The 25,266-nt window shown below is 45.6% G+C and overlaps 2 protein-coding genes and 1 pseudogene across 4 annotated transcripts in view; 2 read left to right on the forward strand and 1 right to left on the reverse strand.

The window, feature by feature from the left end:
- Positions 1-1,778: 1,778 nt before the first annotated feature.
- Msmb (microseminoprotein beta) lies at positions 1,779-19,421 on the forward strand. The gene is made up of 4 exons (XM_021203612.2): positions 1,779-1,830; positions 10,467-10,572; positions 12,808-12,910; positions 19,156-19,421. Exons 1-4 carry the CDS (start codon positions 1,828-1,830, stop codon positions 19,283-19,285), a joined length of 342 nt encoding a protein of 113 aa, XP_021059271.1. The 5' UTR covers positions 1,779-1,827; the 3' UTR covers positions 19,286-19,421.
- LOC110325553 lies at positions 4,911-6,246 on the reverse strand (annotated as a pseudogene). The gene has a single exon (XR_002380751.1). The product of XR_002380751.1 is annotated as an etoposide-induced protein 2.4-like (transcript).
- Positions 19,422-21,485: 2,064 nt separating the features above from the next.
- Positions 21,486-25,266, forward strand: part of Ncoa4 (nuclear receptor coactivator 4) — a 20,839-nt gene continuing 17,058 nt past the window's right edge. The window contains exon 1 of one of the 2 annotated variants that reach the window (XM_021202997.2): positions 21,486-21,572. The gene's annotated coding sequence lies outside the window, so the exon portion shown is untranslated. Of the gene's footprint in view, positions 21,573-21,618; positions 21,681-25,266 lie in introns of those variants that run through there. The other variant, XM_029541363.1, reaches the window with a different exon arrangement.

Consider the following 25,266-nt stretch of genomic DNA (forward strand, 5'->3'; position numbering starts at 1 on the left):
TATGTTGTTGAAGTGATTCATCTTCCTGTCTTCTTCAGTAATGGGATTACAAGTGTGTGTTACCATGCCCATTGTGTATGTGGTGTGAGTGTGTGTGTGTGTGTGTGTGTGTGTTAGGCACATACATACATGTGGAGATATTATCCCTGGGCATATATGAACACACATCTACTCATCCCACATAAGGAATCAAGGACAGACAATAACACCAAAGGCAGCCATGGACTAGTTATGTGAGGAGGGGTCAGGGGTTAGTTACAGAAATAGGGATGGCTCAAAGGCTGCAAGCGGTACTATAGGAAAGCCCATCCAAGCTGAGATGCAACTCCAGCCACAGCCCTGGAACTCTTACAGGACTTGCGGACTGATCAACAGGTGACAGGCCAGTGGCCCCACCAACAGTTGTTAATGGCTTCTATAACCTCGGGGGTGGGGCGGGCAAGTGAGTCTTGTCACAGTTTTCGCTTCCTGGGTTGTTCAAGTTCAGATACTTTCTGATTCTCATGAGCCTCCCATCTGGTTCCTTAAGTGAATGTTTCAGTTTGGAGGACACTGCTATATATGGAGGGGACAGATAGCAACCTCACTTGTTCCTCAGACGCCATCCCCACTGTTTCTGGAGACAGGGCCTGTCACTGGTCTGGGGCTCACCAAAACATGACTTGCTGACCTGTAGACCCATAGGACCAAAGGTCCATAAGCCCGGGAATCCACCGGTTTCAGCATCACTAGTGCTGGGATTGCAAGCCTGTCCCATCATGCGTTTTGATGTTAGGTTGTCATGGTTGCAGCCGAGCACAGTACTGACAGAGCTAGCTCTTCAGACTTTATACAGGGTCTGGTTTCGGGTGGTGCTGGAGATGAAACCCAGGGCTTCTCCCGTGCTAGACAAGGACTCTACTAAGTGAGCTACACCCAGCCCCAAGGTTCACCCTTTTCCGGCTGCTTTTTTTCCGTGTGTATGCATCAGCTGTGGACACAGGGTGTGCTCCATCACGTGGCGACTGTGAACAGCGCGCTGCAGTAAACTTTCAGGAGTGCAGATGGCTTCTGAGTGGGATTGCTGGATTATAAATTACTTCAAGTTTTTAATCATTTAAGGAGACTCCATGCTGTTTCCTATACAGGAAATCACTACTGAACAGAGAAAGGAAGGCCTTGAGGAAACGGAGGAAAGACTAAACACTCAGGAGAATGAGACGGTTTGAGAGATTGGTGCACGTGGCTTGTCAAAAGACAGCTAGGCTGTGGGCGAGGTTCATCCACACCATGGAAAATGGCTCCATGTACTTTCCCATCCTGGACCCTAAGGCCAGCACCTCCTGGGCCTCAGCTCTGGGACGGCCAGACTGACCCGTAAGCTAACCTTATGGCTCAGCGTTTGGCTGCTGTGAGTCCCATTCCTGAGCCCTCGTTTCGTTGTCTATGAACCAGGAAAGAACATGAGGGGTGCCTAGCAGTCTGCCAGTGCAGGATGAAGGTTCAAAGGGAAAGCTCTTTCTGTCTGCTCTTTCCCATCAAGGGCAACAGCGTGTCAAAGGTGAGGCATACACCCCAAACTGGTCAGGAGGCCCCAGTGCCTAGAAAACCCCAGTGATAAGCACATTATTAGGGTAAAAGCTTACTATGCGAGAGACTTATAAAGCAAGAGAAATTATAAATTCCTGTTCAGCCCTCAGTAAATACCCAATATGTTCTTGGAACAGTATCATTCCAAGAACACCCACGAGTTGTCATTCTCACCTGTATAAATAGGGAGGCAGCACACTCATGCTTGCAAGGACTTTGCTGGAGGTACCCGCCTGAAAGGAGTCCTGCTTTGTCACCATGGTAGGTGACTGATTTCATACATTAGGGTTCCTTTCTGTCTTTAGTTGAGAATGGGTCTTTTCTTTAAGTATCTTTTCTATAAGCCAGAATCAAGGAAAGAATGGGGCTTCCCACAGGAGAACTGTCGGAAGGAAGCAGGAGCTGGGGAAGAGGCCTCAGGAAGGGACCCTGGCCTCACCTCAGGACAGTGTTTTCTGTGAAACCCTCCTCTGACAGAGCTAGGGGTCGGAGAGGTGGGTGATGCCCTACCCATCTCCACTCAGGCCTCTCCTCTCACCCCCTCCCATGAGGCCTCAGAGTGAACTCAGGGAGCTGCAATAGCCCTTTCCTAACTAAGGTTCTGAAGACCCCTGACCCTCAGCTATGGAGAGCAGAGCTCTCTTTCCAGAAACAGCTACTTAACAAAGGGGACACAACGCAGAAGACTCTGCCAGGCTGCTTTACTTCAAACTGGTCAGGAAGGAAACTGCCTGGAAAGGCCCAGCGAAAGCTAGTTTCCTTTACTCTCCTGTGCCTGTGTGCATCAGGGGTACACGACTACTGTCTGCAGCAAGGGAGGCAGGGCAGAATAGAATGCAGGGAAGAGAGGGAACTTCGCAGCCTCCTCCTCAGGGGTGGTCCTTAGACTAGGGTCTCAGCACCGCCTGTGAGCTTTGATCATATGGCTGAAGACCCACTGAAGCAGACTCTTTAAGCATGTTCTTTGTCAAGGTCGCCCTGAGTTCATGTGCTCATGAAAGCAGCATCTGGCAGACATGTCTCCTGAGGAGCTCACAGGGGAATGCAGGAGACACAGCAGTCCTGTGCCAAGGAACTTGATACTGCAGTAGTTGAAGTGCCCACCCTGGGAGGAGAAAGAGAGAGAGAGAGAGAGAGAGAGAGAGAGAGAGAGAGAGAGAGAGAGAGAGAGAGAGGATTTGTGCCATTGGCAGATAGGGAGATAATTAAAGACAGCATCATTTTCTCTATCCTGTCATGTCTGAACTCCACCCCACACTGTCTCAGTCTTGTGTGTGTGCCTAGAGCTATAGCAGGAGGCTGGGGTGTCCTACACAGCTCACAGAAGCTGGGGTACACAGATCACAGGAGGCTGGGGTGTCCTACACAGCTCTCAGGAGCTGGGGTGTCCTACACAGCTCGCAGTCTCTAGGATTCAGTTCTGGCTCCTCGATGCCTTTGTTCTGTGACTCAGTTAAACAAGACCCTATATACCTCCACGACCATGGAAGAGTTTTCTTTCTGTCTAAGGAAGCAGGAATCCTGTCAATAGGCTGGGTGGGGAGACAAATTAATATAGAGGTTTTCAGCTAAAGTTTATGGAAGAAAAAAAATGAACAAAACAGGAAGAACATGAATTTTAAGTCTTGGTGGTTGAAATATATTAAGAGTTTTATATAGGTTCCCCCTCTCTCTTTTGCTTCTTCTTTTTTTTTTTTTTTTTTTGGAGGGGGGGGTGTCTTTCTATGTAGTCGATAGTCGCCATGTAGACCAGGAAGGCATCAAACTCAAGTGAGCCTCTTGTCACTGCTTCCCAATCCTAGAATGAAGTAAGTGAGCCACCACACCAGGTTCTTCCTCTTTTCTTCTCTTTTCCTTTCTTTCCTTTCCTTTTCTATGTCTTTCACTCCTTCCTTTTGGAAGGATTTACACTTTCTTTTTTTAATTAAGATTTATTTATTTTAAGTATATAAAATACTGTACACTGCAGCTGTACAGATGGTTGTGAGCCTTCATCTGGTTGCTGGGAATTGAATTTAGGACCTCTGCTTGCTCCTCTCAGCCCCGCTCAACCCTGCTCACTACAGCTAAGCCATATCACCAACTCCACACTTTCTTTAGAGGGTGTTGTTGTTGTTGTTGTTTTGTGTTTTGAGACAGGGTTTCTTTGTATAGCCCTGGCTATCCTGGAACTCACTTTGTAGACCAGGCTGGCCTCGAACTCAGAAATCTGCCTGCCTCTGTCTCCCAAGTGCTGGGATTAAAGGCATGCGCCACTACTGCCCTGCTTTCTTTAGAGTTCTAAGTGCAATGATTGCACCATAGAAGACAAGAGCCCAAGAAGGAAGGTAGGACAATCACACAGTCACAAAACGCCTTCTTCTCAGCTGGCTGTGGTGGTCCACACTAGTGTCTCAGCACTTGGGAGGCTGGGACAAGAGTACTGTCCTGAGTTCAAAGCTAGCTCAGGCTAAACAATGAGATCAGGATAGCCTGGGCTGTATCTCTGTCTATGTCACAGGAATCACAGCCCCCAGGCCGTTGTGTGGCCTGCGGAGTTTCATTTTGAGATGCATAGTAGATCCCTGGCAGCTGCCTCTCTCCTCTTGCTTTTTTTTTGGGGGGGGGGGGGGGGGGAACCAGCTCACGTTTAATTGTGATATTTTAAAATTGTACACATTTTTTTTTTTACATCTGCCCTCCCACCCCATGTGTCAACTCTTTTTTGTGTGCGTGTGTGTGTCAACTCTTAAAATGACAGGAAAACATCACCAATCACAGATTGAATGGTTTAGTAAGTTTACCCCTTCAGTTCCTATATGAAGCACCCAGTATTCCTTAAAACACCAGTATGACCTGGCAGTGGCCAACAGTAAATTTCATCTTCAGAGTTAAGAAGTTCNGATTCTCTGAGCATACTATGATGCAGTGGCACTTGTCCAGAACTGGTACCATCCCATAGCTGGGAAACGTTAAATGGACCAGTGAATAAAACTGTTTCCCGTTCAAGGGGAAGAAAGAACATGACTCCTCAAAACCCAGCCAGTTTGGCTGAGGTCTATCTGCCCCAACTCTCCAGGCTCCATTTCCCCCACTCCTTTCTTTCCTTTTCTGCAGCAGAGCAGTAGAGACCAAAACCTAACCCGAGTTACAGAAAACAAGACAGTGATGGCTAAAGAGGGAGTGACCAGAGCAACTGGAATGCCCCTTTACCTCCCACATACAATGTACGTGCTTCACAGAAAAACAGTAACAACAAATTCACAAAATACAACAGTTAAAATTACAGAGCCCATTCATCCAGGGGTGCTGGAAGGCAGGGGGAAGTGGGAGGGTAAATGACACAAGGCAAGGGGAAAGAGCACTCAAATCAATCAGTCCAGGCACAGGAGCTGGCAAATGCTAAAAAAACAGCTGGAAAACTCTGGTCCTTCCAGACCTAGGGTGGTGGTAAAAATCCATATACTGGAGTCAGGAAGATTCCAATTCAAAGACAAGGGAATATGCAGAGGGCCCTTGGCAGTGGGTTCTGCCTTCCACGGCAGGGGGAGGAAAACAGAGAAAAGAGCTGCCACATCCTCCACCCAGTCCCACCCACCCCTTTGACAGCAGGGCTCAGTGGCCTGCAGCATCTTTCAGTTTGGCAGGAGAAGGATGCGGTGAAGGGAATTTCTCTGCAGAGGATGAGCTGCTCAGGGCTGACTGCAGGTAGACGGTCGTGTGGAAAAGTCTGTTGCTTAAAAAGACCCCCAAGGAGAAGAGGCGCAACTGGAAAAGATATGCTTTTCCAGGAGTCTTTGCTTTACTGGCGCTGGTGATGAATAAAGGAAACAGGATGGAAAAGAGGCAGCCACTGATAATGTAGGAAGATTGCATTGCTGTGAGGAAAGCCAAGGGCAAGCCAATCCCAAAGCAATAAGGCTTTGTCTATGTTCGACAATCGCTGGCGCATTTCAATTCCTTTGTTGAACCAACGGTACTCAAAGCAGTACAGTGAAAAGAGAAGAGACTTATGCAGCCGACTAACCAGCTGACCCACGAAATGGATGGGGAAGAGACTCACAAACATGCCCTGAATAAGGAGAAGTGACTGTAGCAAAAGGTTGAAGAGCATGTCAGCAATTATTTTGCTGACACTGGGGGAATGGATGAGGTTTCCTCCCTGATACTTCAAATGCCAAGTCAGCTATATCTCGGAACCAAATGGCATTCACAACTTTGCTAAGCACAAACAGGGGGAGCACCCAAAGAGCACTGAAAATTGATGTGAGGAAGAATTCCAGCCATGACCAAACATCTCCATGAAGTGATGGATCTCCAATAATCCGGGCTGTTACCCATTGAAGCACAGGAATAAACACTTGATAAAACAAGAGGAGACTGAACCAGAATACTCCACCATTCCAAGCACAACACTGGAAAATTCTACTAACAATACGTGGTTCACTCTCTTGCTTCCGCTCTACACTCTGGGGTATCCTCTGGGCCAAGAGGCTACTTGCCCTTCTTCGACGCTGCTCCTCTTCTGCTGGATCCGAGCATCTAGCTTCGAGATGGTACAGATGCCCCAGATGGAGTCTTTGATTCCCCTGCCAAGATCCTGCAGAAAGGGTTTGACACTGTCAGCCATCTCTTCACTGCCCAGACTATCAAATACAGAGAGAGGGAAGTGCTCCCAAACCATTCATCATGGAGCCCCCCCCCCCCCCCCCCCCCCCCCCCCCCCCCCCCCCCGCACCCTACCGCCATGGCTCCAGCCCGGGCGCTCGCCCACCAAGGCTCCGTTCGCCTGCTCCATGCCCGGCTGCCCGCTCCGCCCTGGCGCTCGGAGAGCCGGGGCTGCGCCCACACTGGGCATGCCCGGGCCGCACCTCTCCTCTCGCTTTTAGTTCATCAATGTTTGTCTTATTTGGGTTCTGTTGTTCTGTTGTTCTTTTTGGGGGAGTCACTGTGTTCTCAGTCAGCTCTTTCTTGGGTGTTGCATGGTTTTTCATCTTCAGTGAGCTGAGCTGCCTTGTCTGGAGTCTGTCTTCAGTGAACTCTGCTGTTCTTAGGGTTGTGTTAGAAGTAAAAATGTGACTTCCAAAGTGTGTGTGGTCTTAAGTTACACTTTCCAGTTGCTCCACAGGCCTGCTTTCCTCTATGGACTCTAAATAGCGTGGTCTGTCTTTTTCTACATTCACATTTATTTTGCTTTAGGTTAAGTTGAATTTCCAGGTGTTTATTGATCCTTCTCTGTCTTTACACGTGTGTGTATGTATGTACGTGTGCACATGTGTGTATGTATGTGTATGTGTGCATATGTATGTGTGTATGTGTGCATATGTACATGTGTGTATGTACATTTGTGTATACATGTATGTGTGTGTATATATATATGCATGTATGTATGTATGTATGTATGTGTGTGCATGTGTGTATGTGTTGTCCCTTTATTGCCTTTGCTACTTTTCTACTATGACTTTATGTTTTTTCTTGTTACACTGAAATTATTTCAGATGTTATGTTCCAAATTTCGATACTTTTTTAGCTTCATTTATCTAGGTATTTAAATACCCAAATCTCTTTTACCCTTAAAATACATTTTCTATAATTACTTAATGGTCTTACTATAAAATTTAACTTGTGAGTCTTTAAAGAAAAAAATTTAAATTATCTTCACACAGAATATGGCTTACCATCACACTGTAAGCAGCCAACCACTTTTCTAACACTGTGTGAGAAGCATAGGAAGAGAAGAACTGGAGTGGCAGGGACTCTGGAGAAACCATGGGCAGTAGAGATGGCCTTCTCATGTCTCAGGGGGCAAGGAGGACCAGCGCCTGGCACAACAGTCCCAGACCTCCCAGAACAAGCCAGGGCAGCACAAAAGAGTCGCTGCTGCTGCTGCTGCTGCTGCTGCAGAAAGCTCCCACTGTAGCCAGTGAGGAGGCTCCCAGCACAATTCTTCCTATACCCAGACCCGCAGCCAGCCACCCCCACAGGCAGCTCCAGCCCAGTGAACTCTGCTACACATGACCAGGGGTCACAGGAATGTCCAGCTGCATTGGGATGGGTAGACATTTCAGGTGCTAAGGGGCACAGGAGCTGGGGCAGATGAGCTGCTCCCACTGCAGAGAATAGTCTTCAGAGTGTACAGCAAGTGTGACTCAGTGGGCAGTGAACTGTTCCCTCCTCTGTAGCTGACTACTCCCAACGCAGTGCAGCACTATCTGCTTAAAAGCCATTCTCCACAGAGACCCCCTCATGTTGAAGACAATGCTGATTTTCTGGTAACACATCTATATTTTGTCATGACTTATCTATTTTGTTTCTCATTTGCCTTTTTATTCTTTCATCAGAAAGGAATCATTGCAGGAAGCATCTCTTCATGGTTACGCTTTTTTCAGACATGGCCATGTAGCCCAGGCTATGTTGCTGGGATGATCTTCAACTATTGAGTCTCTTGCTTCTGGAACTCTCTGGAGTTCTGGGATTAGGGGCAAGTGCGGTTAGACCTGAAAACGAACAAACAAAAAACCAATTCCATGACCGATTAATGGAAGCTGTATTTAAAAATGGCCAACTGGCTGCCTCTCCCACAGTCAGGACTTCAGAGAGCAGCCCATTGCTGACATTTGAGGTCCCTTTTATGGGGAAGGGCTAGAGATGATAGTAAACAGCTGTCCAGATAACTGCCTGTTAGCACCGGGACAGAAGCGTGAGGGATTCTGGACTCAAGGCTGCCCCGGGTAGATAAGTTTAAGAATACATCATGTGGAAGGGGAGGCATAAAGTTATCTGAGAAGACACATTTTTGTAAGGCAAAAAGGCAACCATATGTCACAGGTTCAGGAGTTTAGCAAGGCAAAGGGTGGCCATACACCATAGGGTCACAAGGAGCTGTGAACTTCAGGAGCTGTGAACTTGTGAAATGAAATGGTTTGCAGGATACATTAGACTTAGGAAGTTTATTTTTCTTACAAGGTTTAAAGACTCAGTAACAATGTATACCAACGTGGCTTTTTAACAACAATGTGGCTCCTGTTTTGGTTTTACAGAACCAACCACAAGAATTCTGGCTTTATGTGTTGCTGGGGGTTGAATCCATGGTTCTGTGCTTTCTAAGAAAACTCTTAGACTCAACTATTTCCCCAACTTCTAGCCATTTGGTGTGCTATCAGTCCTCACTCCACCTCCCTTTTTAAAAGGACTCCAAGAGTTCCACCTATACTGTGTGCATTTATTTAGCTCCTCTCAAAAAGATGACACGGGCAATTTGCTATTTTGGAACTGTGGATTCCAGACTCTCTTCAGAGCAGAGGGATGGCTGGTCCTGTAGGGGTGGTTCTGTATCCCAGTACCCACACCTGAAGTTCCTGGTCACATGGCCTAGGGTTCACTGTGATGCTAAACTATGTTCCCAGTCACATCAGTCACATCCCTGCAAACTCAGCTCTAGCAGGCTTCCTGCTCAATTTTGCTTGCCTCTGGGTTCATGTTAATGTTGTTGTTTTTGTTTTTGTTTTTTGTTTTTTTGTTTTTTTTGTTTTTTTAAGACAGGATTTCTCTGTGTAGCTCTGGCTGTCCTGGAACTCACTCTGTAGACCAGATTGGCCTCAAACTCAGAGATCCACCTGCCTCTGTCTCCCAATTGCTGGGATTAAGGGTGTGGGCTACCACCACTCAGCTTCATGTACATCTTTTATTTTTAATTTTGCCTCTTTACAAACCTTCCTAAGATTTTTCTTTTCTTTTTTTGGTTGGGAGTGACCTTGTTTGAACATTTACTGCCTTAAGTGCTTGCTGGCATAAAGTCTTGGCTTCTGTGAGAAAGTACTAGCCCAGCTGACTAGTAGACATAGATCCTGAAGTCAGCAGAGAACAAATAGCTATAAATCTTGTGGGTAGGTGCCTAATAACCCATTCTGTTCTGATCTTCCTGCTGAACTGTTTACCGAGTCAATATCCTGTTCCTGGGTACAGGTGCATTGCCCTAGACAAAGTGACCCCCCTCAACCCCCCTTCCTGCTCCTATGAGTATATAACCTGTGTGGGAAAAGTAAAAATTTGTCAGCTTGATCATCAGACTTGCTGTCAGTTTTTTGTGTTACTTGTCCCCCATTCTCTTCCAGGTGCCCCTCAAGTCCCTGTTCAACTGCCCTGCGGGTCAGGACATTTTTTTTTAAAGATTTATTTATTTATATGAGTACACTGTCTTCAGACACACCAGAAAAGGGCATCTGATCCCATTACAAATGGTTGTGAGCCACCATGTGGTTGCTGGGAATTGAACTCAGGTCCTCTGGAAGAGCAGTCAGTGCTCTTAACCGCTGAGCCATCTCTCCAGCCCAAGATTTTTCTTTTTATGTGACTAATTTATGCCTTAGTCTCTGACTGCTCTGCTGTGGTACCTGGCAGTTGCCCTCCACGCTGCTCTTCATGCCAGAGTTCAGCAGGGATCTTGTAGGACACTCAGTCAAGGATGACCTTCAAGAATCGCGGAGCATTGGTGAGGAGGGGAAATGTGGGTGGCATATTCTCATTCTGATATGAATATGGGCTGATGCTCAGAAGGGAAATGTCTGCAGAAATCCTTCCCTACCTATACTGGTGCAAAAGTCAGCCCATGTAGGCTGTGAACTTGAAGCCTGTGTCTAGAAACTCCATTCTTTGTATTCCAAGGGAGAAGCCTTCTTCCTTTAACACTCCTGTGTGTGCTCTTAAGACCTGTGTCAAACGCTTATAAATCAGTCAGAGAAGTGCATAGCAATGCTGTAGCTTAAGTACAAAATTTGGATATTTACTGCTTCTGTGTTGTCTTACAGTTCCATCTATTATGTCTAATGTTGATAAAATCTAAGCTATTGCAAACAAACAACAAAAAAAAAAAAGAATCGCTGCTCATTCTTCACTCCTAACCTTTCCCTGCATTGCAGAAAGCTTGGCTGGGCAGCCTCTTATTCCTTGCCACCATGGTGATAGCATCCAAAGCAGTATGTACTACTGAAAAGCTTGAGATATTTCCAAACCTAATGTCTGATGGTAAGTCCTGGTTTTCCAGTATTTTAATGCCATTCCAGTCTGGTAGATACAAACTGTAGATATGACGTAGTATATAGGGTAGATGGAGAAGTATTGGAATATACACTGGAATAGGGATTCAGGCAGATACAGAAATAGTAAGAAAGTTCTTCTCAATTCTAGCTAGATAAGATTGCCCAGAGAGCTTTGAAACTTAGCACAGTAAGGGCCCCATTGAAGAACAGCAGAATGAGAATCTCTAGGGGCTAGAGTTGACCAGTAAACACTCTCTGACTTTCACATGTAGTCAGGGATGAGAAGCTGCATTCAAAATTCAATGTAATGATCATTCCTGTAATCTTGTTTAAATGCAGAGTGTTCGTGTGTGTGTGTGTGTGTGTGTGTGTGTGTGTGTGTGTGTGAGTGTGTTATGAATGGTCCTGGAGAGTCTCATACATACCAAACACTTTAATACTGTACTGGTTTCATTCTGCTGCTACAATGAAATGCCATAACCAAAACACATTTAGGGGAGGGAAGGCCTTATTTGCGTTTCACTCTTAGATCCATTGTTGAGAGAAGTCAGGTGGAAAAACTCAAGCAAGAACTTGAAAATGTTTCTCAGATGACATTAGTCTGTATCAAGTTGACAGCTAAAATTAAGTATGATGATGACCAGACCATATACCTTAGCCCAGGACAAGTCTAATTCATCGGATCCGTGCATGCACACACTCGCACGCGCGTACACACACACACACACACACACACACACACAAGGGTGGTGTCCGGTGTAGCTCGGGGGAATGCTCATGCTGCCCTTCAAGCACACTTAGATCGAAGGCAGCAATCCTCACTCTGGACAGGCATTTTAAAAAAGAAGGCAGAGGACTGGGGATGCGGCTCTCTTGGTAGAATGCTTGCCTAGTATGTGTGAGGTACTGCATTCAGTCCTGGCACTGCTGAAAGCAATTGTGATGGCATGTCCTTGTAACCCCTGCACCCAGGAGGCAGAGACAGGAGGACTGAGAGTTCATTAAGGCCTGGAGAGAAGGCTTAGTGGTAAAGAGCACTGGATACTCCTATAGAGGACCCAAGTTCAGTTCCCAGCCTGCACATGAGGGTCTTACAACTTTTGGTCATTCCAGCTCCAGGGCATCTGGTCTCTGTAGATACAATACAACCTTACACAAATACAGGAGAAACGTTCATATAAATAAAATAAAAAACAAGTAATATTTATTTATTTATTTAGTTTCTTTTCGAGACAGAGTTTTTCTGTATAGCCCTGGCTTTCCTGAAACTCACTCTGTAGACCAGGCTGACCTCGGACTCAGAAATCCACCTGCCTCTGCCTCTCGAGTGCTGGGACTAAAGGCATGCACCACCACGCCTGGCAAAACAAGTAATTTAAAAAAAGCATATAGGGAGTTCAATACATGCCTCCCTCCCCACAAAAAAAAAAAAAAAAAAAAAAAAAAAAACACCACAAAAAAACAGGCAGTGTGGGCTCCGCCCAGAGATTCTGATCTTATTGGCACACAAGGTTTGTTTGTTTATTTAGATGTTGGAGATTGAATCCAGGGCTTTGTGCATCCTAAATACATGTTCTACCGCTGAGCTACACTCCAGCCTGTGGGTGATTTAAAAGTACCTACAATGTTTCACGTGTGTGCCTAGCATTGAGAATCACTGACACAAAGCTATACCAGCAGAGAAGTGAGGGGTTTATTCAGGACAACCAGAGAAAACAAGCTGGGCCCCTGTTGCCAGTAACTCCCTAATTGCTTCTAGGTTAAAAAGGAAGGTCTTATTTATTCTCCAATGTCTGTGCTGAAATAAAATCTAGAAGGATTTAAGCTTGCTTAAGAAACATTATCAGAATTCTAGGCATGGTAGCTCAGGACTTTACTCCCAGCAGAGGCAGTTGACTCTATGTGTTTGAGGTCAACCTGGTCTACACAGTGTTTCAGGCTACCCAAGGCTAGCAACGCCTTGTCTGAAGATAGATAGATAGATAGATAGATAGATAGATAGATAGATAGATAGATAGATAGATAGATAGATAGATAAATGCATGTATGTTATCAGAGGCAAGGACCAAAGGACTGTAGTGTGCATGACTCAAGCCCTTTTGAATACATAAGCACTGATTGTTGTTTCTGACACCTTTACAATTGCCTATAGTCACATGCCAGCAGCTCTGACTGACAAACTTTGATCTTGTTGTGTGATGCTGGGATTTGCATCCTTTAGACTGCATGGATGCTGACGGTAACAAGCATTTCCTCAACATTCCCTGGAAGAAGAACTGCTCGTGGTGTTCATGTGATGAAACATCAATCACCTGCTGCACTAAGTAAGTCTCAGTGGCTTGGCCACCCCAGCGAGCTACTCTTTTTTTTTTTTTTTTTTATCGTGGTGCGGAGCCTAGTGCGCACCACGATGTACAACGTCCACAAGCAGGGGCCCCATTGAAGAACAGCAGAATGAGAATCTCTAGGGGCTAGAGTTGACCAGTAAACACTCTCTGACTTTCACATGTAGTCAGGGATGAGAAGNGGTTATGAGCCACCATGTGGTTGCTGGGATTTGAACTCCGGACCTTTGGAAGAGCAGTCGGGTGCTCTTACCCACTGAGCCATCTCACCAGCCCCAGCGAGCTACTCTTGAGGGCTTCTGCTTTGTTTAGTTTAGTTTTAATTTTTTTTTTTTTGGTTTTTNTTTTTTTTTTAAGATTTATTTATTTATTTTATATATGTGAGTACACAGATTGGTTGTGAGCCTTCATGTGGTTGTTGGGAATTGAATTTTTAGGACCTCTGCTTGCTCCGGTCGGTCAACTCTGCTCCCTCAGTACTTGCTTGCTCCGACCCAAAGATTTATTTCTTTATTTTTTCTTTAAAGATTTATTTATTTATTATATGTAAGTACACTGTAGCTGTCTTCAGACACTCTAGAAGAGGGCTTCAGATCTTGTTACAGATGGTTATGAGCCACCATGTGGTTGCTGGTATTTGAACTCCGGACCTTCAGAAGAGCAATCGGGTGCTCTTACCCACTGAGCCATCTCACCAGCCCCCCCCTTTTTTTTTTGTTTTTTCAAGACAGGGTTTCTCTGTATAGCCCTGGCTGTCCTGGAACTCACTTTGTAGACCAGGCTTACGTTTGGTTTTGAAACAAAGTCTTCTTAGGTGGCTCTGCCATCAAACTCCAGGACTCAAGTGATCTTGCTATCTCTGTCTGTAATGTGTGCACTGTGTTGTGAAAAGCATAGACAGACATGTTTGTGTTTTATCCATATGAATTTATTGAATAACAACAAATTACATTTATTTACCTGTGTATATGTGACTGTGTGCATGTGTGTGTGTGCGTGTTTGGTTTTGGGGATATGATCTTGTATGTGGCTGTGTGCATGTGTGTGTGTGTGCGTGTGTGTGCGTGTGCGTGTGTGCATGTGTGTGTGTGTGTTTTTGGTTTTGGGGATATGATCTATGATTTACCAAGCAGATAGCTAGTCACTGGCAAACAGATTTTTTTCTTTTTATTTATTTATTTTAAACTCCACATTTTACTCCTCTCCCTGTCCACACCCATACCACATCCTGTACCTGTTCCCTGACCTGCCATCTTCACAAGGATGTCCCCACCCCCACCAGACCCCCCCATCCCCTGGGACCGCCAGTCTCTTGAGGGTTAGATGCATCTTCTCTGACTGAACCCAGCCCCATCAGTCCTCTGCTGTATATGTGTTGGGGGCCTCATAACAGCTGTCGTATGCTGCAAGGTTGGTGGCCCAGTGTTTGAGAGATCTCGGGGGTCCAGGTTTATTGAGACTGCTGGTCCTCCTACAGGGTTGCCCTTCTCCTCAGCTTCTTCCAGCGTTCCCCTAATTCAACCACAGGGGTCAGCAGCTTCTGACCATTGATTGGGTGCAAATATCTGCATCTGACTTTTCCAGCTGCTTGTAGGGTCTTTCAGAGGGCAGTCATGCTTGGTCCCTTTTTGTGACCGCTCCATAGCCTCAGTAATAGTGTCAAGTCTTGGGGTGCAAACAGATTTTTTTTTTCAATTCCAACTTTAATTACTACCATTAATTCTCAGATCATACAGGAAATTTATGCACGTAGATTACAATTTGGCCATAAAAACTGGCAAGGCAGCAGAGTGGGAAGTGTTGACAAGGAGTTGAAGGCAGGCAAGCAGAAATATGATAGAGATGCAAAGAGAATCTGTAGGAGGTGCAGCTTGAGTGGAACTTCAGGGTCAAGCTGAGCCTCCCAGCTGGAGTTAGACTACAGAAGCCATGCGGCTAAACACAGAACTGGTCGAGATGGACCCATGTTGGTCCATGGGTGGTCAGCTGCTTTAGCAGCAGGGGCTGAGACAAGCTGACACCCCTGGGATGGTCAGGAGTTCTCTTTCAGTCCCCTTCACACAACAAACATTACTAGTGTGTGCACATATGTGTGTGCTGGAGAGGGAGTGGTGTACGTAGAATCAGAGGACGACTCTCCGGGGTCAGTTCTCTCTCTCCACATTTTGTGAGCCCCTGGGATAGAATCCTTTTCATTTTTAAGTTGTTCAGCAGAAGGCATCTTGTGGGTGGTGCTGGGTGGATCCTGTTGCTTACACACAGGACAAGTGCAAAGTCATCCTGTCCCTTCCTCTGATCACAAAGTAAATAAAATGTGGCTTATGAAATGGATTCTTCCACAGCAAGGCACGGCCTCAGAAGCACTGTGTTGCATAATATGGACTAACTTAGAGCAGGGCACAGCTTGCTCTCACACTGGGACTATAGGAGTGCCACACTGTGCCAATGGTTTTGTTTGTTTTGAGAAAAGGTCTTTGGAGTTCAAATCCCAGCAACCACATGGTGGCTCATAACATCTGTAACAAGATCTGATGCCCTCTTCTGGAGTGTCTGAAGACAGCTACAGTGTACTTACATATAATAAATAAATAAATAAATAAATAAATAAAATCTTTAAAAAAAAAGAAAAAAGGGGCCGGAGAGATGGACTGCTCTTCCGAAGGTCCGGAGTTCAAATCCCAGCAACCACATGGTGGCTCACAACCACCTGTAATGAGATCTGACTCCCTCTTCTGGTGTGTCCGAACACAGCTACAGTGTACTTACATGTAATAAATAAATAAATCTTTAAAAAAAAAAGAAAGAAAAGAAAAAAGAAAAAAAAATGCTGTTCTTTAAAAAAAATAAAAAAGCCGGGCGTGGTGGCGCACACCTTTAATCCCAGCACTTGGGAGGCAGAGGCAGGTGGATTTCTCAGTTCGAGGCCAGCCTGGTCTACAAAGTGAGTTCCAGGACAGCCAGGACTACACAGAGAAACCCTGTCTGGAAAGAAAAAAAAAAGAAAAGAAAAAAAAGAGAAAAGGTCTTGAGTATACCTGGCTGGCCTCAAAATTATTTTGTAATTGAGGGGAATCTTAAACTCCTGATCTTCCATCTCCCAAACATTGGGACTTCAGGCATGGGTCACCATAACATTGTTTTATGCAGTGCTGACAATTGAACTCAGGGATTCATGCATGCTGGCCAGCACTCTACCAACTGAGCTACAGCACTACATGTTTTTACATTTTAGTGAGGAGGGTAAGTGAGGTGTGAATATTTTGCTGTGGAAGTCAAGGCCAGGGTGGGTCCGGGGTTGTGCAGATGGCTTCTGCTGGATTGTTGTGGATGCTAAAGGTCTTTGAATAAATGAACGATAAAGTACCTGCAGCTGAGGCCACACCAGGCTCTCCACTTCCAGCCCCCCAAGCTTCTCACAGCTTCTGTTGGTCATCTTTGGCCAGCCGAGTCTTGCATGAACAGAAATTGTTTTCGTTTTGTCTTAGCAGTGCTGGGATTAAACCCAGGGTCTCACTCTGGGTTTATGCCAACTCAGCAGAGGCACTGTGTAAAGTAGCACTTTCCGAACTTGCCTCTGGATCTGAACTTCACCAAGTACCTTCCAATACCATGGTCCCTAATCTCTGGTGGGCATTTAAGAAGGAATGTTCAGAGTTTATGATGTGTGTGAAGCATGTCTGGAAACCCACAGGCTCTCTAAGAATTGCCTGTTGTTTGTCCCCCCCCCCCCCCGGATTGACATGAAGATCTGTTTCAGGGTTTTCATACTTAAAGGGGGGGGGGAGAAGGGAACATTTTTTAATGAATCTATCTGTCTTGCAGCTTATTTGTCTCATGAGACCCACTGAAGATGTAACTGTTATTGTTAGCCTCAAACTGTGTCTGTGCTCCCAGCTCAAAATATTTGGAGGGACCTTGCTAGTCAATCCGGGAACCTTGTAATGATAGAGCTAGTCTGATGCACTTGGGTGACAGGCGTTTTGGCTTATTCATGGCTCTATCAATAAGATGAGAAATCTTTGCACTGTTTCAGTGTCTTCTCTCTGGAGAAGGAGGGGTGACATAAACAACTCCTAGCATTCTCGGTCTCTGACATGGAAAGGTTTTCCCCACTGAGGCTGTTAGCTGTTGCTTGTGGGCTGTTTCCCCAGTACAGGGACCAATGGCTGCAAAACTGCTTGTTTTCATTAAATAGAGACATAAACCCACCACGCCAACCCTGGGAGTAGGAGAAGTAGTGCTGGAGAAATGGTCCTGAGAAGCCAGCTGGGCAGGCCATCTCCCCAGAGCAGCAAGAGGGAGCTGTCCCTCAGCACCCGTCCTAGCAGCGCAAAGCCTGGCAGCCTGGTGGGAAAATGGATGTGGGCCTCTGGAGTCAGTGGGGTCAAAGAGTTCCCTGGGCAGGGCAAGGTCAAGGTCAAGGTCAAGGGCTGCCACCCTTACAGACTCACCTTTGGAACTGATAATAATCTATTTCTCTTTCTTTTTATACATTTTTTTCTTTTACAACTAAATGTCAAACTTTGCAAATTAAATTAGATTTAAAGATTTTTTGAGACACATCTCTTCATATACTATATACTCAGGCTGCCCCTGATCTGGCAAATGTCCTGCTTCTTCCTCTCAAGTGTTGGGATTAGAGGTGTGTACCACCATTACTGCTTATATTACTATTTGATGCTCTATTTTTTTTAACCTAATTAATATTTCAAATTAATATTACTAATTAATATTAGTAGCATCTAGCTCATCAAATGTCTTCAAAATGTTATATACTACAAGTAATATGCTGTTAGCCTTACAAAGAATCAAACCAGAATATTACATGTCACTGGAGGCTTCCTCTCACAGGACTGTTCCCATGGGTTTGGGTCATGTAGACTTGGGTTGAGTGTCCAGTGTCCTGGTAAACTGTGAAACAACTTCCTGCCAGTGTCTCTCTGCATGGCCACCGAGGGCTACAAAATTTTTTTTTTTAAAGATTTATTTATCTTATGTGTATGAGTACAATGTAGCTGTCTTCAGACACACCAGATCTCATTACGGGTGGTTGTGAGCCACCATGTGGTTGCTGGGATTTGAACTCAGGACCTCTGGAAGAGCAGTCAGTGCTCTTAACCGCGGAGCCATCTCCCTAGCCCCCTGCAAATTATGATGTTCTTGGAACCAGATGTCTTTTTCCTTTAGGATAAAATTCTGGGTCTTTTTTTTTTTTTTTGTTACACAGGGCATTGAAATGGCTGCTTTTATACATTTTAGCCAGAGCAGTTTATTTATCCTTTGGTCTTTAGGAAAATATTTATTATTTATTTATGTGTATTGTCTACGTGGATGTCTATGCACAGAGATGCAATTACCCATGAAAGCCAGAAGGTGTTGACTCCCTGGAGTGGGAGTTACAGGCATCCACAGGTGCTGAGAGCCAAACTCCCGTCCTTTGAAAGAACAGAAATTGCTTTTAACCACGGACTACATCTCTCTAGCCTGTGGCTTTGCTTTCTGAGACAAGGTTTCTCATAGCCTAGACTGGCTTCGAAATCAACGTGTAGCAGAGCCTAGTCATAAACTTCAAATCTTTCTGCCTCCACCCCCTGAATGCTAGGATTATAGGTCTGTACCATTATGCTGGGCTCTGGGCAGAGCAGTTTGAATCCCACGCCTATAGATGGGCTCTGAGGGCAATGACCCTAAAGTTGCGTGTGCCCCTGCACTGCCCCTGCAGGTGGGTTTTCCCAGGGTGCTTTGTTTCTAGTAGCTTCTCCCTGGGGTCCATGATCCTGGTCTGGGATGGCTCTCTGCCCCTGATGGTTGGGTGAGCTCCTCTTCTAACTAGACAGCACACAGGGCTGGGACAACCCTTCTCTTCCCACAGTCTAGCACCATCATCGATGACCACTCCCTGGACCAGAAGGGTTGGGAAGACAAGGTTAGTCCAAGCTCTCCTGTCCCAGAGTGGCCTAGCCTTGCCTCTAGCCTGTCGGAACTTCCCAGTGTCCTTCAGTGCATGCAGGGTAGAATGTAGGACCCTTGGTAGGGATGGTCTCTGGGACTCCATGGCACAAACGGGTACAAATGCCTAATATGTACACTTTAGGCTTCTAGCCAAGTGATGCCCTTACAGTCCAGGAGACAGGAATATGTGTTGACTGCTTCTTGTACAGAGCAGTAGGGCTGGGTGAATGTTTCCTCCCTCTCTAACATATCTTGTCTTGTCTCATTGACAGTGCTACTAGGCCTTTGAGCTATGACAAAGACAACTGTGACGAACAATTCCACCCAGAGAACTGCACCTACAGTGTGGTGGATCGGAAGAACCCAGGAAAGACCTGTCGAGTTGACAGCTGGACAGTGTAAATGTGCTTCTTGTGGGCCCAAAAATGGAGCAACAATTGAACCTTGTATGACTTAAATTTACCAATCATAAGCTTGCAAGCAGGTGACCTATGATCCCAGCACTCAGAAGGCAGAAAAACTGAAATAAATAAACAAGTTTGCCAATCATATTTGTATTAAGTTAATGCGTGTTATACAACCAAGCAAATCAACCCAACAGTACCAGGTACCAGTTAATCATCTTCCCTGAGTTCTACCAGGTCTCATGCACGTGTGCTTTCCTATGGGGCCCACATCCATTCCCACCACTTCTACAAATCAGGCTCTTCTGCCTGCATTTTGTTTCTGGTTTAGGTTGGAGAGATGGCTCAGTGGTTAAGAGCACTGACTGCTCTTCCAGAGTTCCTGAGTTCAATTTCCAGCAAAAACATGGTGGCTCAGAACCATCTGTTGCTGCTTTACAATGGGAAAAAGCTGTGTGTTCATAATGAAACCAAACTTCTTCTTTGTCCCTGGTACTCTCACTTAGCCTTCCTTACACTTACATAGGCACCCTGTCTTTATCAAGTCCCCACACCACCCTGTGTTTGCATAAGGTTAGAGATACTGGAGAAGGGGCTCTTTAGACCTCACACAGTCTGACAGGGGACTCAGAGGCTGGACTTCTGTGGGTGGTGGGGCCTAGCTCTAGGGTCAGTTATAGCATACAGACCACCTAAAATACACTGACTTGAAACTGTAACATTAATTCTGACATTTATTTACTCAATATTTTAAAAAAAATGTAGTATGTTTTTCCTAAGTTATAAAGTCCACCAGCCTTGTCTTAGTGACTGTTTTATTGCTGTGAAGGGACACCATGACCATGGCAACTCTTACAAAAGGAAGCATTTACCTGGGGCTTCTTTACGGTTTCAGAGGCCGAGTCCATTATCATCGTGGCATGGAGCAGGGTGGCATGCAGGCAGAAGTAGCTCAGAATACTACACCCAGATCCACAGGCAGCAGAAAGAAAGAGTAGGCCAGCCAGCCTGGCTCAAAGCCAACCCCCCAGTGACATACTTCCTCCCCCAAAGCCACCCCCACCCCAACAAGGACACTCACCTTCCACGTAGAGCCATTTTCTCATCAGTAAGCATTCAAACACATGAGCCCAAGAGGGCCACCCTTACTCAATCCATCACAAGCCCCAGAGGAAAAAACAGAGTTTATTTTCTTTATTTGCATGACTTTTTTTTTTTGCCTGCATATATACATTTTTACCGTGTGCATGCCTGGTGCCCTTGGATGTCAGAAGGCACTGGAACCAGGAGGTATGGGTGGTTGTGAGCCATCATGTAGGTGCTGGGATCCAAAACTGGGTCCTCTGCAAGAAGAGGAAGTGCTTTTAACTGTAAAGCCATCTGTCAAGTCCCTCATAAGGAAACATTAAATAACATTAACGCTTCGCTCAGTCTTCTCTCCAGCCCACTCTGCAGCCAAATTCTTGTCTGTCCTTGAGAATTTGACTGCCCTATTAACCAGGGTAGAGTTGGGTAGGAGACATGGTAGCTAACATTCTACAGCACCGTAGGACTATACTGATAATAATCATCGTATATTTCTGCCTCCCTTTTCTCTCAGACTCTCAGTGGTGGAGGCTGGTTTTGAACGCCCATCCTCCTTCTTTCTCCTCCCAATGCTAGGATTGCAGCCAGGTGACACCATACCCAGATTAACTATTCCAAAAACAATCAGTTGTGTTTTCTATATTATCAATACAGAGAAATAATAAATATATCAACTACCCACATCTGGTCCCCACAGATTGTTTACACGCATCGAAAGTTAACACTGTCCCTCACAGGCATGCATAGTTAGTGTGGGTCAATTCAAAACGTTTTTGAAAAACAGGATTTGCCTTGATTTGAATAGACATGTAACATATACGGCCTTTTCTGTCTTCTGACATGTATTCTTGTATATGAACGTTACAGTTAAATAAAATTTACCTTGTGAGAGCATTTGGTGTGACAGGCTCATCTTGCATATTTCTCTAGTGCATCTTCTAACTATTTAGTTGACTTACAGATAGACAGGAAAAGGATGCAGACTAAGGGCAGAGAAGGTTACCGCATTCCTCTACGTAGAACTTTGCGCAGGCGCGCGGGAGAAAATCTCGCGAGACTGTCAGACCACTACCGAGAGGCGTGGTAGGGAGGCCATCCTCTCGCGAGAACTCTGGTTTCAGGGTCCGGATCCTTCCGCGGCTAGGTGTCTGGGTCGGTCCAAGGTCCGCTCGGATCAGCAGCAGGAGCGCTGCCAGCCGGTAAGGACGAGAGTGGCCGGCGGGTGCGCTTCCTCTTCTGCCCTGCGCCCCTGTTCGCTCCGGCCTGTGGCCTGTCCTGCCTTCCCCTCCATTCTTCCCGATCCTCAGGTCCGGGGTCACCATCCCACCTGCCTGCACGCGGGGTCCAATGGCCCTTCCCTTCCCCAGGTCACGTCTGTCCTCCCCGGTCCCCGCGTCGCGCCAGGCCAGAGCTCCTCTCCCTCCCCTCGTCCCGAGGCTACCACCTTTCCCTTCATGCCCAAGCGCTGGGCCTGTCTTCTCTCCTCTGTCCTGTCGACATGCTTCGTTCCTGGGCCACGATTGCAGCCTGAATGCTTCTCTTGCATCCCTCTCCCTACATTGCTCTGACTGTCCTCTGGGTTTATGGCGGTGACAGCCCTGTTTCTCTGGTCCCAGGAGGGCCTGTTTTCCATTACTGACCCAGTGCATATTTGCCCCTATCCCTAGTGGTTTGGCAAGGTGGACTGTCTTCTGGAGGCCGACTATGTCCTTCTCCCAGCAGTCCCTTTAAATCGTTTGATTCGTCCCTTCAGCTGATGAGAGGAGAGAGCTTACAGGATCATTGATTCATTGCTCGGGCGTTCATTTATAAAATCTATATGCTCAGGGTATTGAGGATATAGAATGTAAAGAAATGGACACGCTCCCGGCTCTGATGTCACTTAGCCCTTGCGGTGGGAACAGTACAGTCTTACGTTGCTACAGGCTGGAACTTGGGAGGATGGCTCAAGAATGACAAATCAGAGGGGCTGGAGTTATCTGACCCTCCGTGCACACAACTCTCCTGCTAGTGTTGTTTAGTAGGTAAGGCTTGTCACCCTGGCGTCCTTTTGGAAGGACTTGACTTTCCACCCACTTGGTAATTTGTAATATGGTCATAGGGCTTTTGAGTTATTTCCCTGGGTGTGTATGGGACAGGTAAGGCTGTTGGTTCTCCGTTAGGATCCCACTGTGCCGTTTCTGAACTTTTAAAGTTCATTAGAACCTTGGAAAGAATTTCATCCTGTGTGACAAACAGGAGAATAATTTGTACTGCTCAGCAGGTTGCTTGATTGCTCTGTGGATTTTTTTTTGTTTGTTTGTTTAAAAAGAGTGTTGGATCCCCTTACAAGCCATTGTGAGCCACCTGATGTGGGTCCTAAGAACTGAACTCTGGCCCTTTGCTAACCACTGGGCAGTCTCTCCAGCCTGGCTCGTTTAGTTTGCTTGTTTAAGACAGGCTGCAGGAACTCTGGTGGCTGTGCTGGGTTTACAAGAGTGCATGCCACCACACCCAGGTGATTTGCTCTTTGCAAGATTTACTCTCCCACAGAATTGTTCTAAGTGAGATAATGGGTAGCTTCTGGCACTAACAGTCCTTGCATTTAGACCTCTTTTTTCTTTTTTACCTCCTTCCTTGGGTCTTTGAGTCTTTCGGAAAATAACGTGTAGACATTTAAAGTTTCCAGATTGAAGTTTGATGATGACTTACGTCTCTGTCTCTGCAGTTATATTATCCTTTTGAGGAAAATTATCGAACTATAGATGAACTAAGATGCTTCTTAAAGCATCTTGTATCTAGTTTTAGAAGTTAACTTGACTTCCATGGCCTGTTTATTAAAGCAGCGCAGGTTGCTTGTGTCTCAGGGATATGTATATGGGTCTTGCAGAACTCCGGGTGTTCTGGCACACACCCCTTCTGCACTCGAGAGTCTCTCAGCTAGCTTTCTGGGGCTTTGCCCACACAGTGTTAACACACCGGTCAGTACTTAAAGCAACTCACTGAGCCTGTTAGCCACCTTTCTTTACCTGTGCCTCTTATTTCAGAAATCTATTGTTGTCCATGAACCAGTGGCACAAAAGTTCTGCTAGATGGTAGATTCCTCAGGGACAACACTTTCTGTGCCTTTCTGTTCAAGACCTTAAATACTTGAATGACTACATAAACCTTAAACGGCCCCTTCAAAATACCTGGTGCAGATGAGGGGTTTTAGACTCACGCTAGATTACAGCCAAAAGGCTAAGAGGCAACCAGACTCAGACTTTTGGGCGTGGAAGCCTGTGACTACAGGTATCCTATTTAACCCTGTCAAGCCTATAAGAGCTGCTAAGTTGAGCACTTCTGTTCTGGGTGTGTCACCAGTATTACTCTTTGTTTCTATGCTTGTCTCTTAGAGGGGCTGTCATTTGTCCTCAGCTTGCCTTCTGTGACTGTTAAATCTAACATTTCAGACATCATTTGTAAGCTTATCATCTGTATACCCTGAATTAGATAGATTCATAGGCAAGTGAGCTAAATAATTATTGTGTAGGTATTCTGTTTTTAGCTAGCATGAACGACTCATAAGGTGCTCGTGACCGACTTCCTCCAGGTTGGCTTTGCTTGGCTTGATTGTGCGGTAGAATCAACATGTTTTTCTGGGGACCAGGATTGCACTTGGGGCTTTTGAGCTTATAGTTCCTCTCATTTGGCATTATTTTGATTGCCCTACAGACCCAGCAGTTTTAGTTTAGTGTTGAGTGAGTAGGTTAAATGGGCTTAGCTTGTGTCAGTAAGTATAGCATACTCTTTTAATACATGGACAATTACAGCTTCCAAAATAATTCAGGTATGTTTTGAATTTTATTTTAACTATATTGCTAGTCCCTCAGGCTTTAGAGAGGAATTTCTGTGGTACTTACTGCAAAATCTCTGAGGGGGAAAATGTTGAGTTGGCTGTAAATACAGTGCACATTTTAGCCAACAAGCCCATTGTTATTTTGAGTTTGTGGAACTAAGATTTTTGGGTCTGGCAGTTTTAAAAACTACCTTTCTCAGCACTCATGCTGGGATTGTGATTTCTGTGGAGACACCCTCACTAGTTCTGTTTTGTTTGAAAACAAGGAATTAAGTTTTTCTGGGTGTTGTTGCTAGGATTCTTGGAGTCCAGGTCTACCAAGAGGCAGAATACTGAGTTCAAGACCGGCTTGAACTACAGGAAACTCTGTCAGAAACCAAGGGCTGGGTGTAGCTTAGTTAAAGTGTTGTCTAGCATAGACAAAGCTCAGCGTTGTACCCCCAATATTGGGGGAAAAATGTGTTGGAAACATTGTCCTCTTCTAAATTACTCTCCTAAATTAATACTACAGGCTTTAATGGGACAACATCAAGTTGATTATGTTTATAATACAAAGATTTATTATTGCAGCTGCTCTGAATTTGATCATTAACACATTATTTATTCATCCATTAATAAAAGATGTATTGGTACAAGTGCTGCAGGCTCCTTTCTTATTTAGGCCAACTCTCGCACATAGAGCATGCGGAGAAGGTTGTTAGTGCCAAGGTACAGATGATCCCAAGCTGTGTGTGCAGTGCTGTGTGTTCAAGCTGGCAGAGCCCTCAGGGTAAGAAAGCAGGCCTAACGAGAGAGGCATGTAGTCAAGCATAGCTTCTCAACCTGGGGGTCTTTGAGGAGTCAATGACCTTTTTGTAAGGGTCACTTTAGAGCATCAGAAAACAGATATTTATATTATGGTTCATAACAGTACCAAAATTAGTTTTGTAATAGCAACAAATAATTTTATGGTAGGAGGTCACTACAAGAAGAATGGCAGCAGCTGGGCGTGGTGGCGCACGCCTTTAATCCCAGCACTTGGGAGGCAGAGGCAGGCGGATTTCTGAGTTCCAGGCCAATTTCTGAGTTCCAGGCCA

This window comes from Mus pahari, chromosome 8 (assembly GCF_900095145.1).
Source record: "Mus pahari chromosome 8, PAHARI_EIJ_v1.1, whole genome shotgun sequence".
Taxonomy (NCBI): domain Eukaryota; kingdom Metazoa; phylum Chordata; class Mammalia; order Rodentia; family Muridae; genus Mus; species Mus pahari.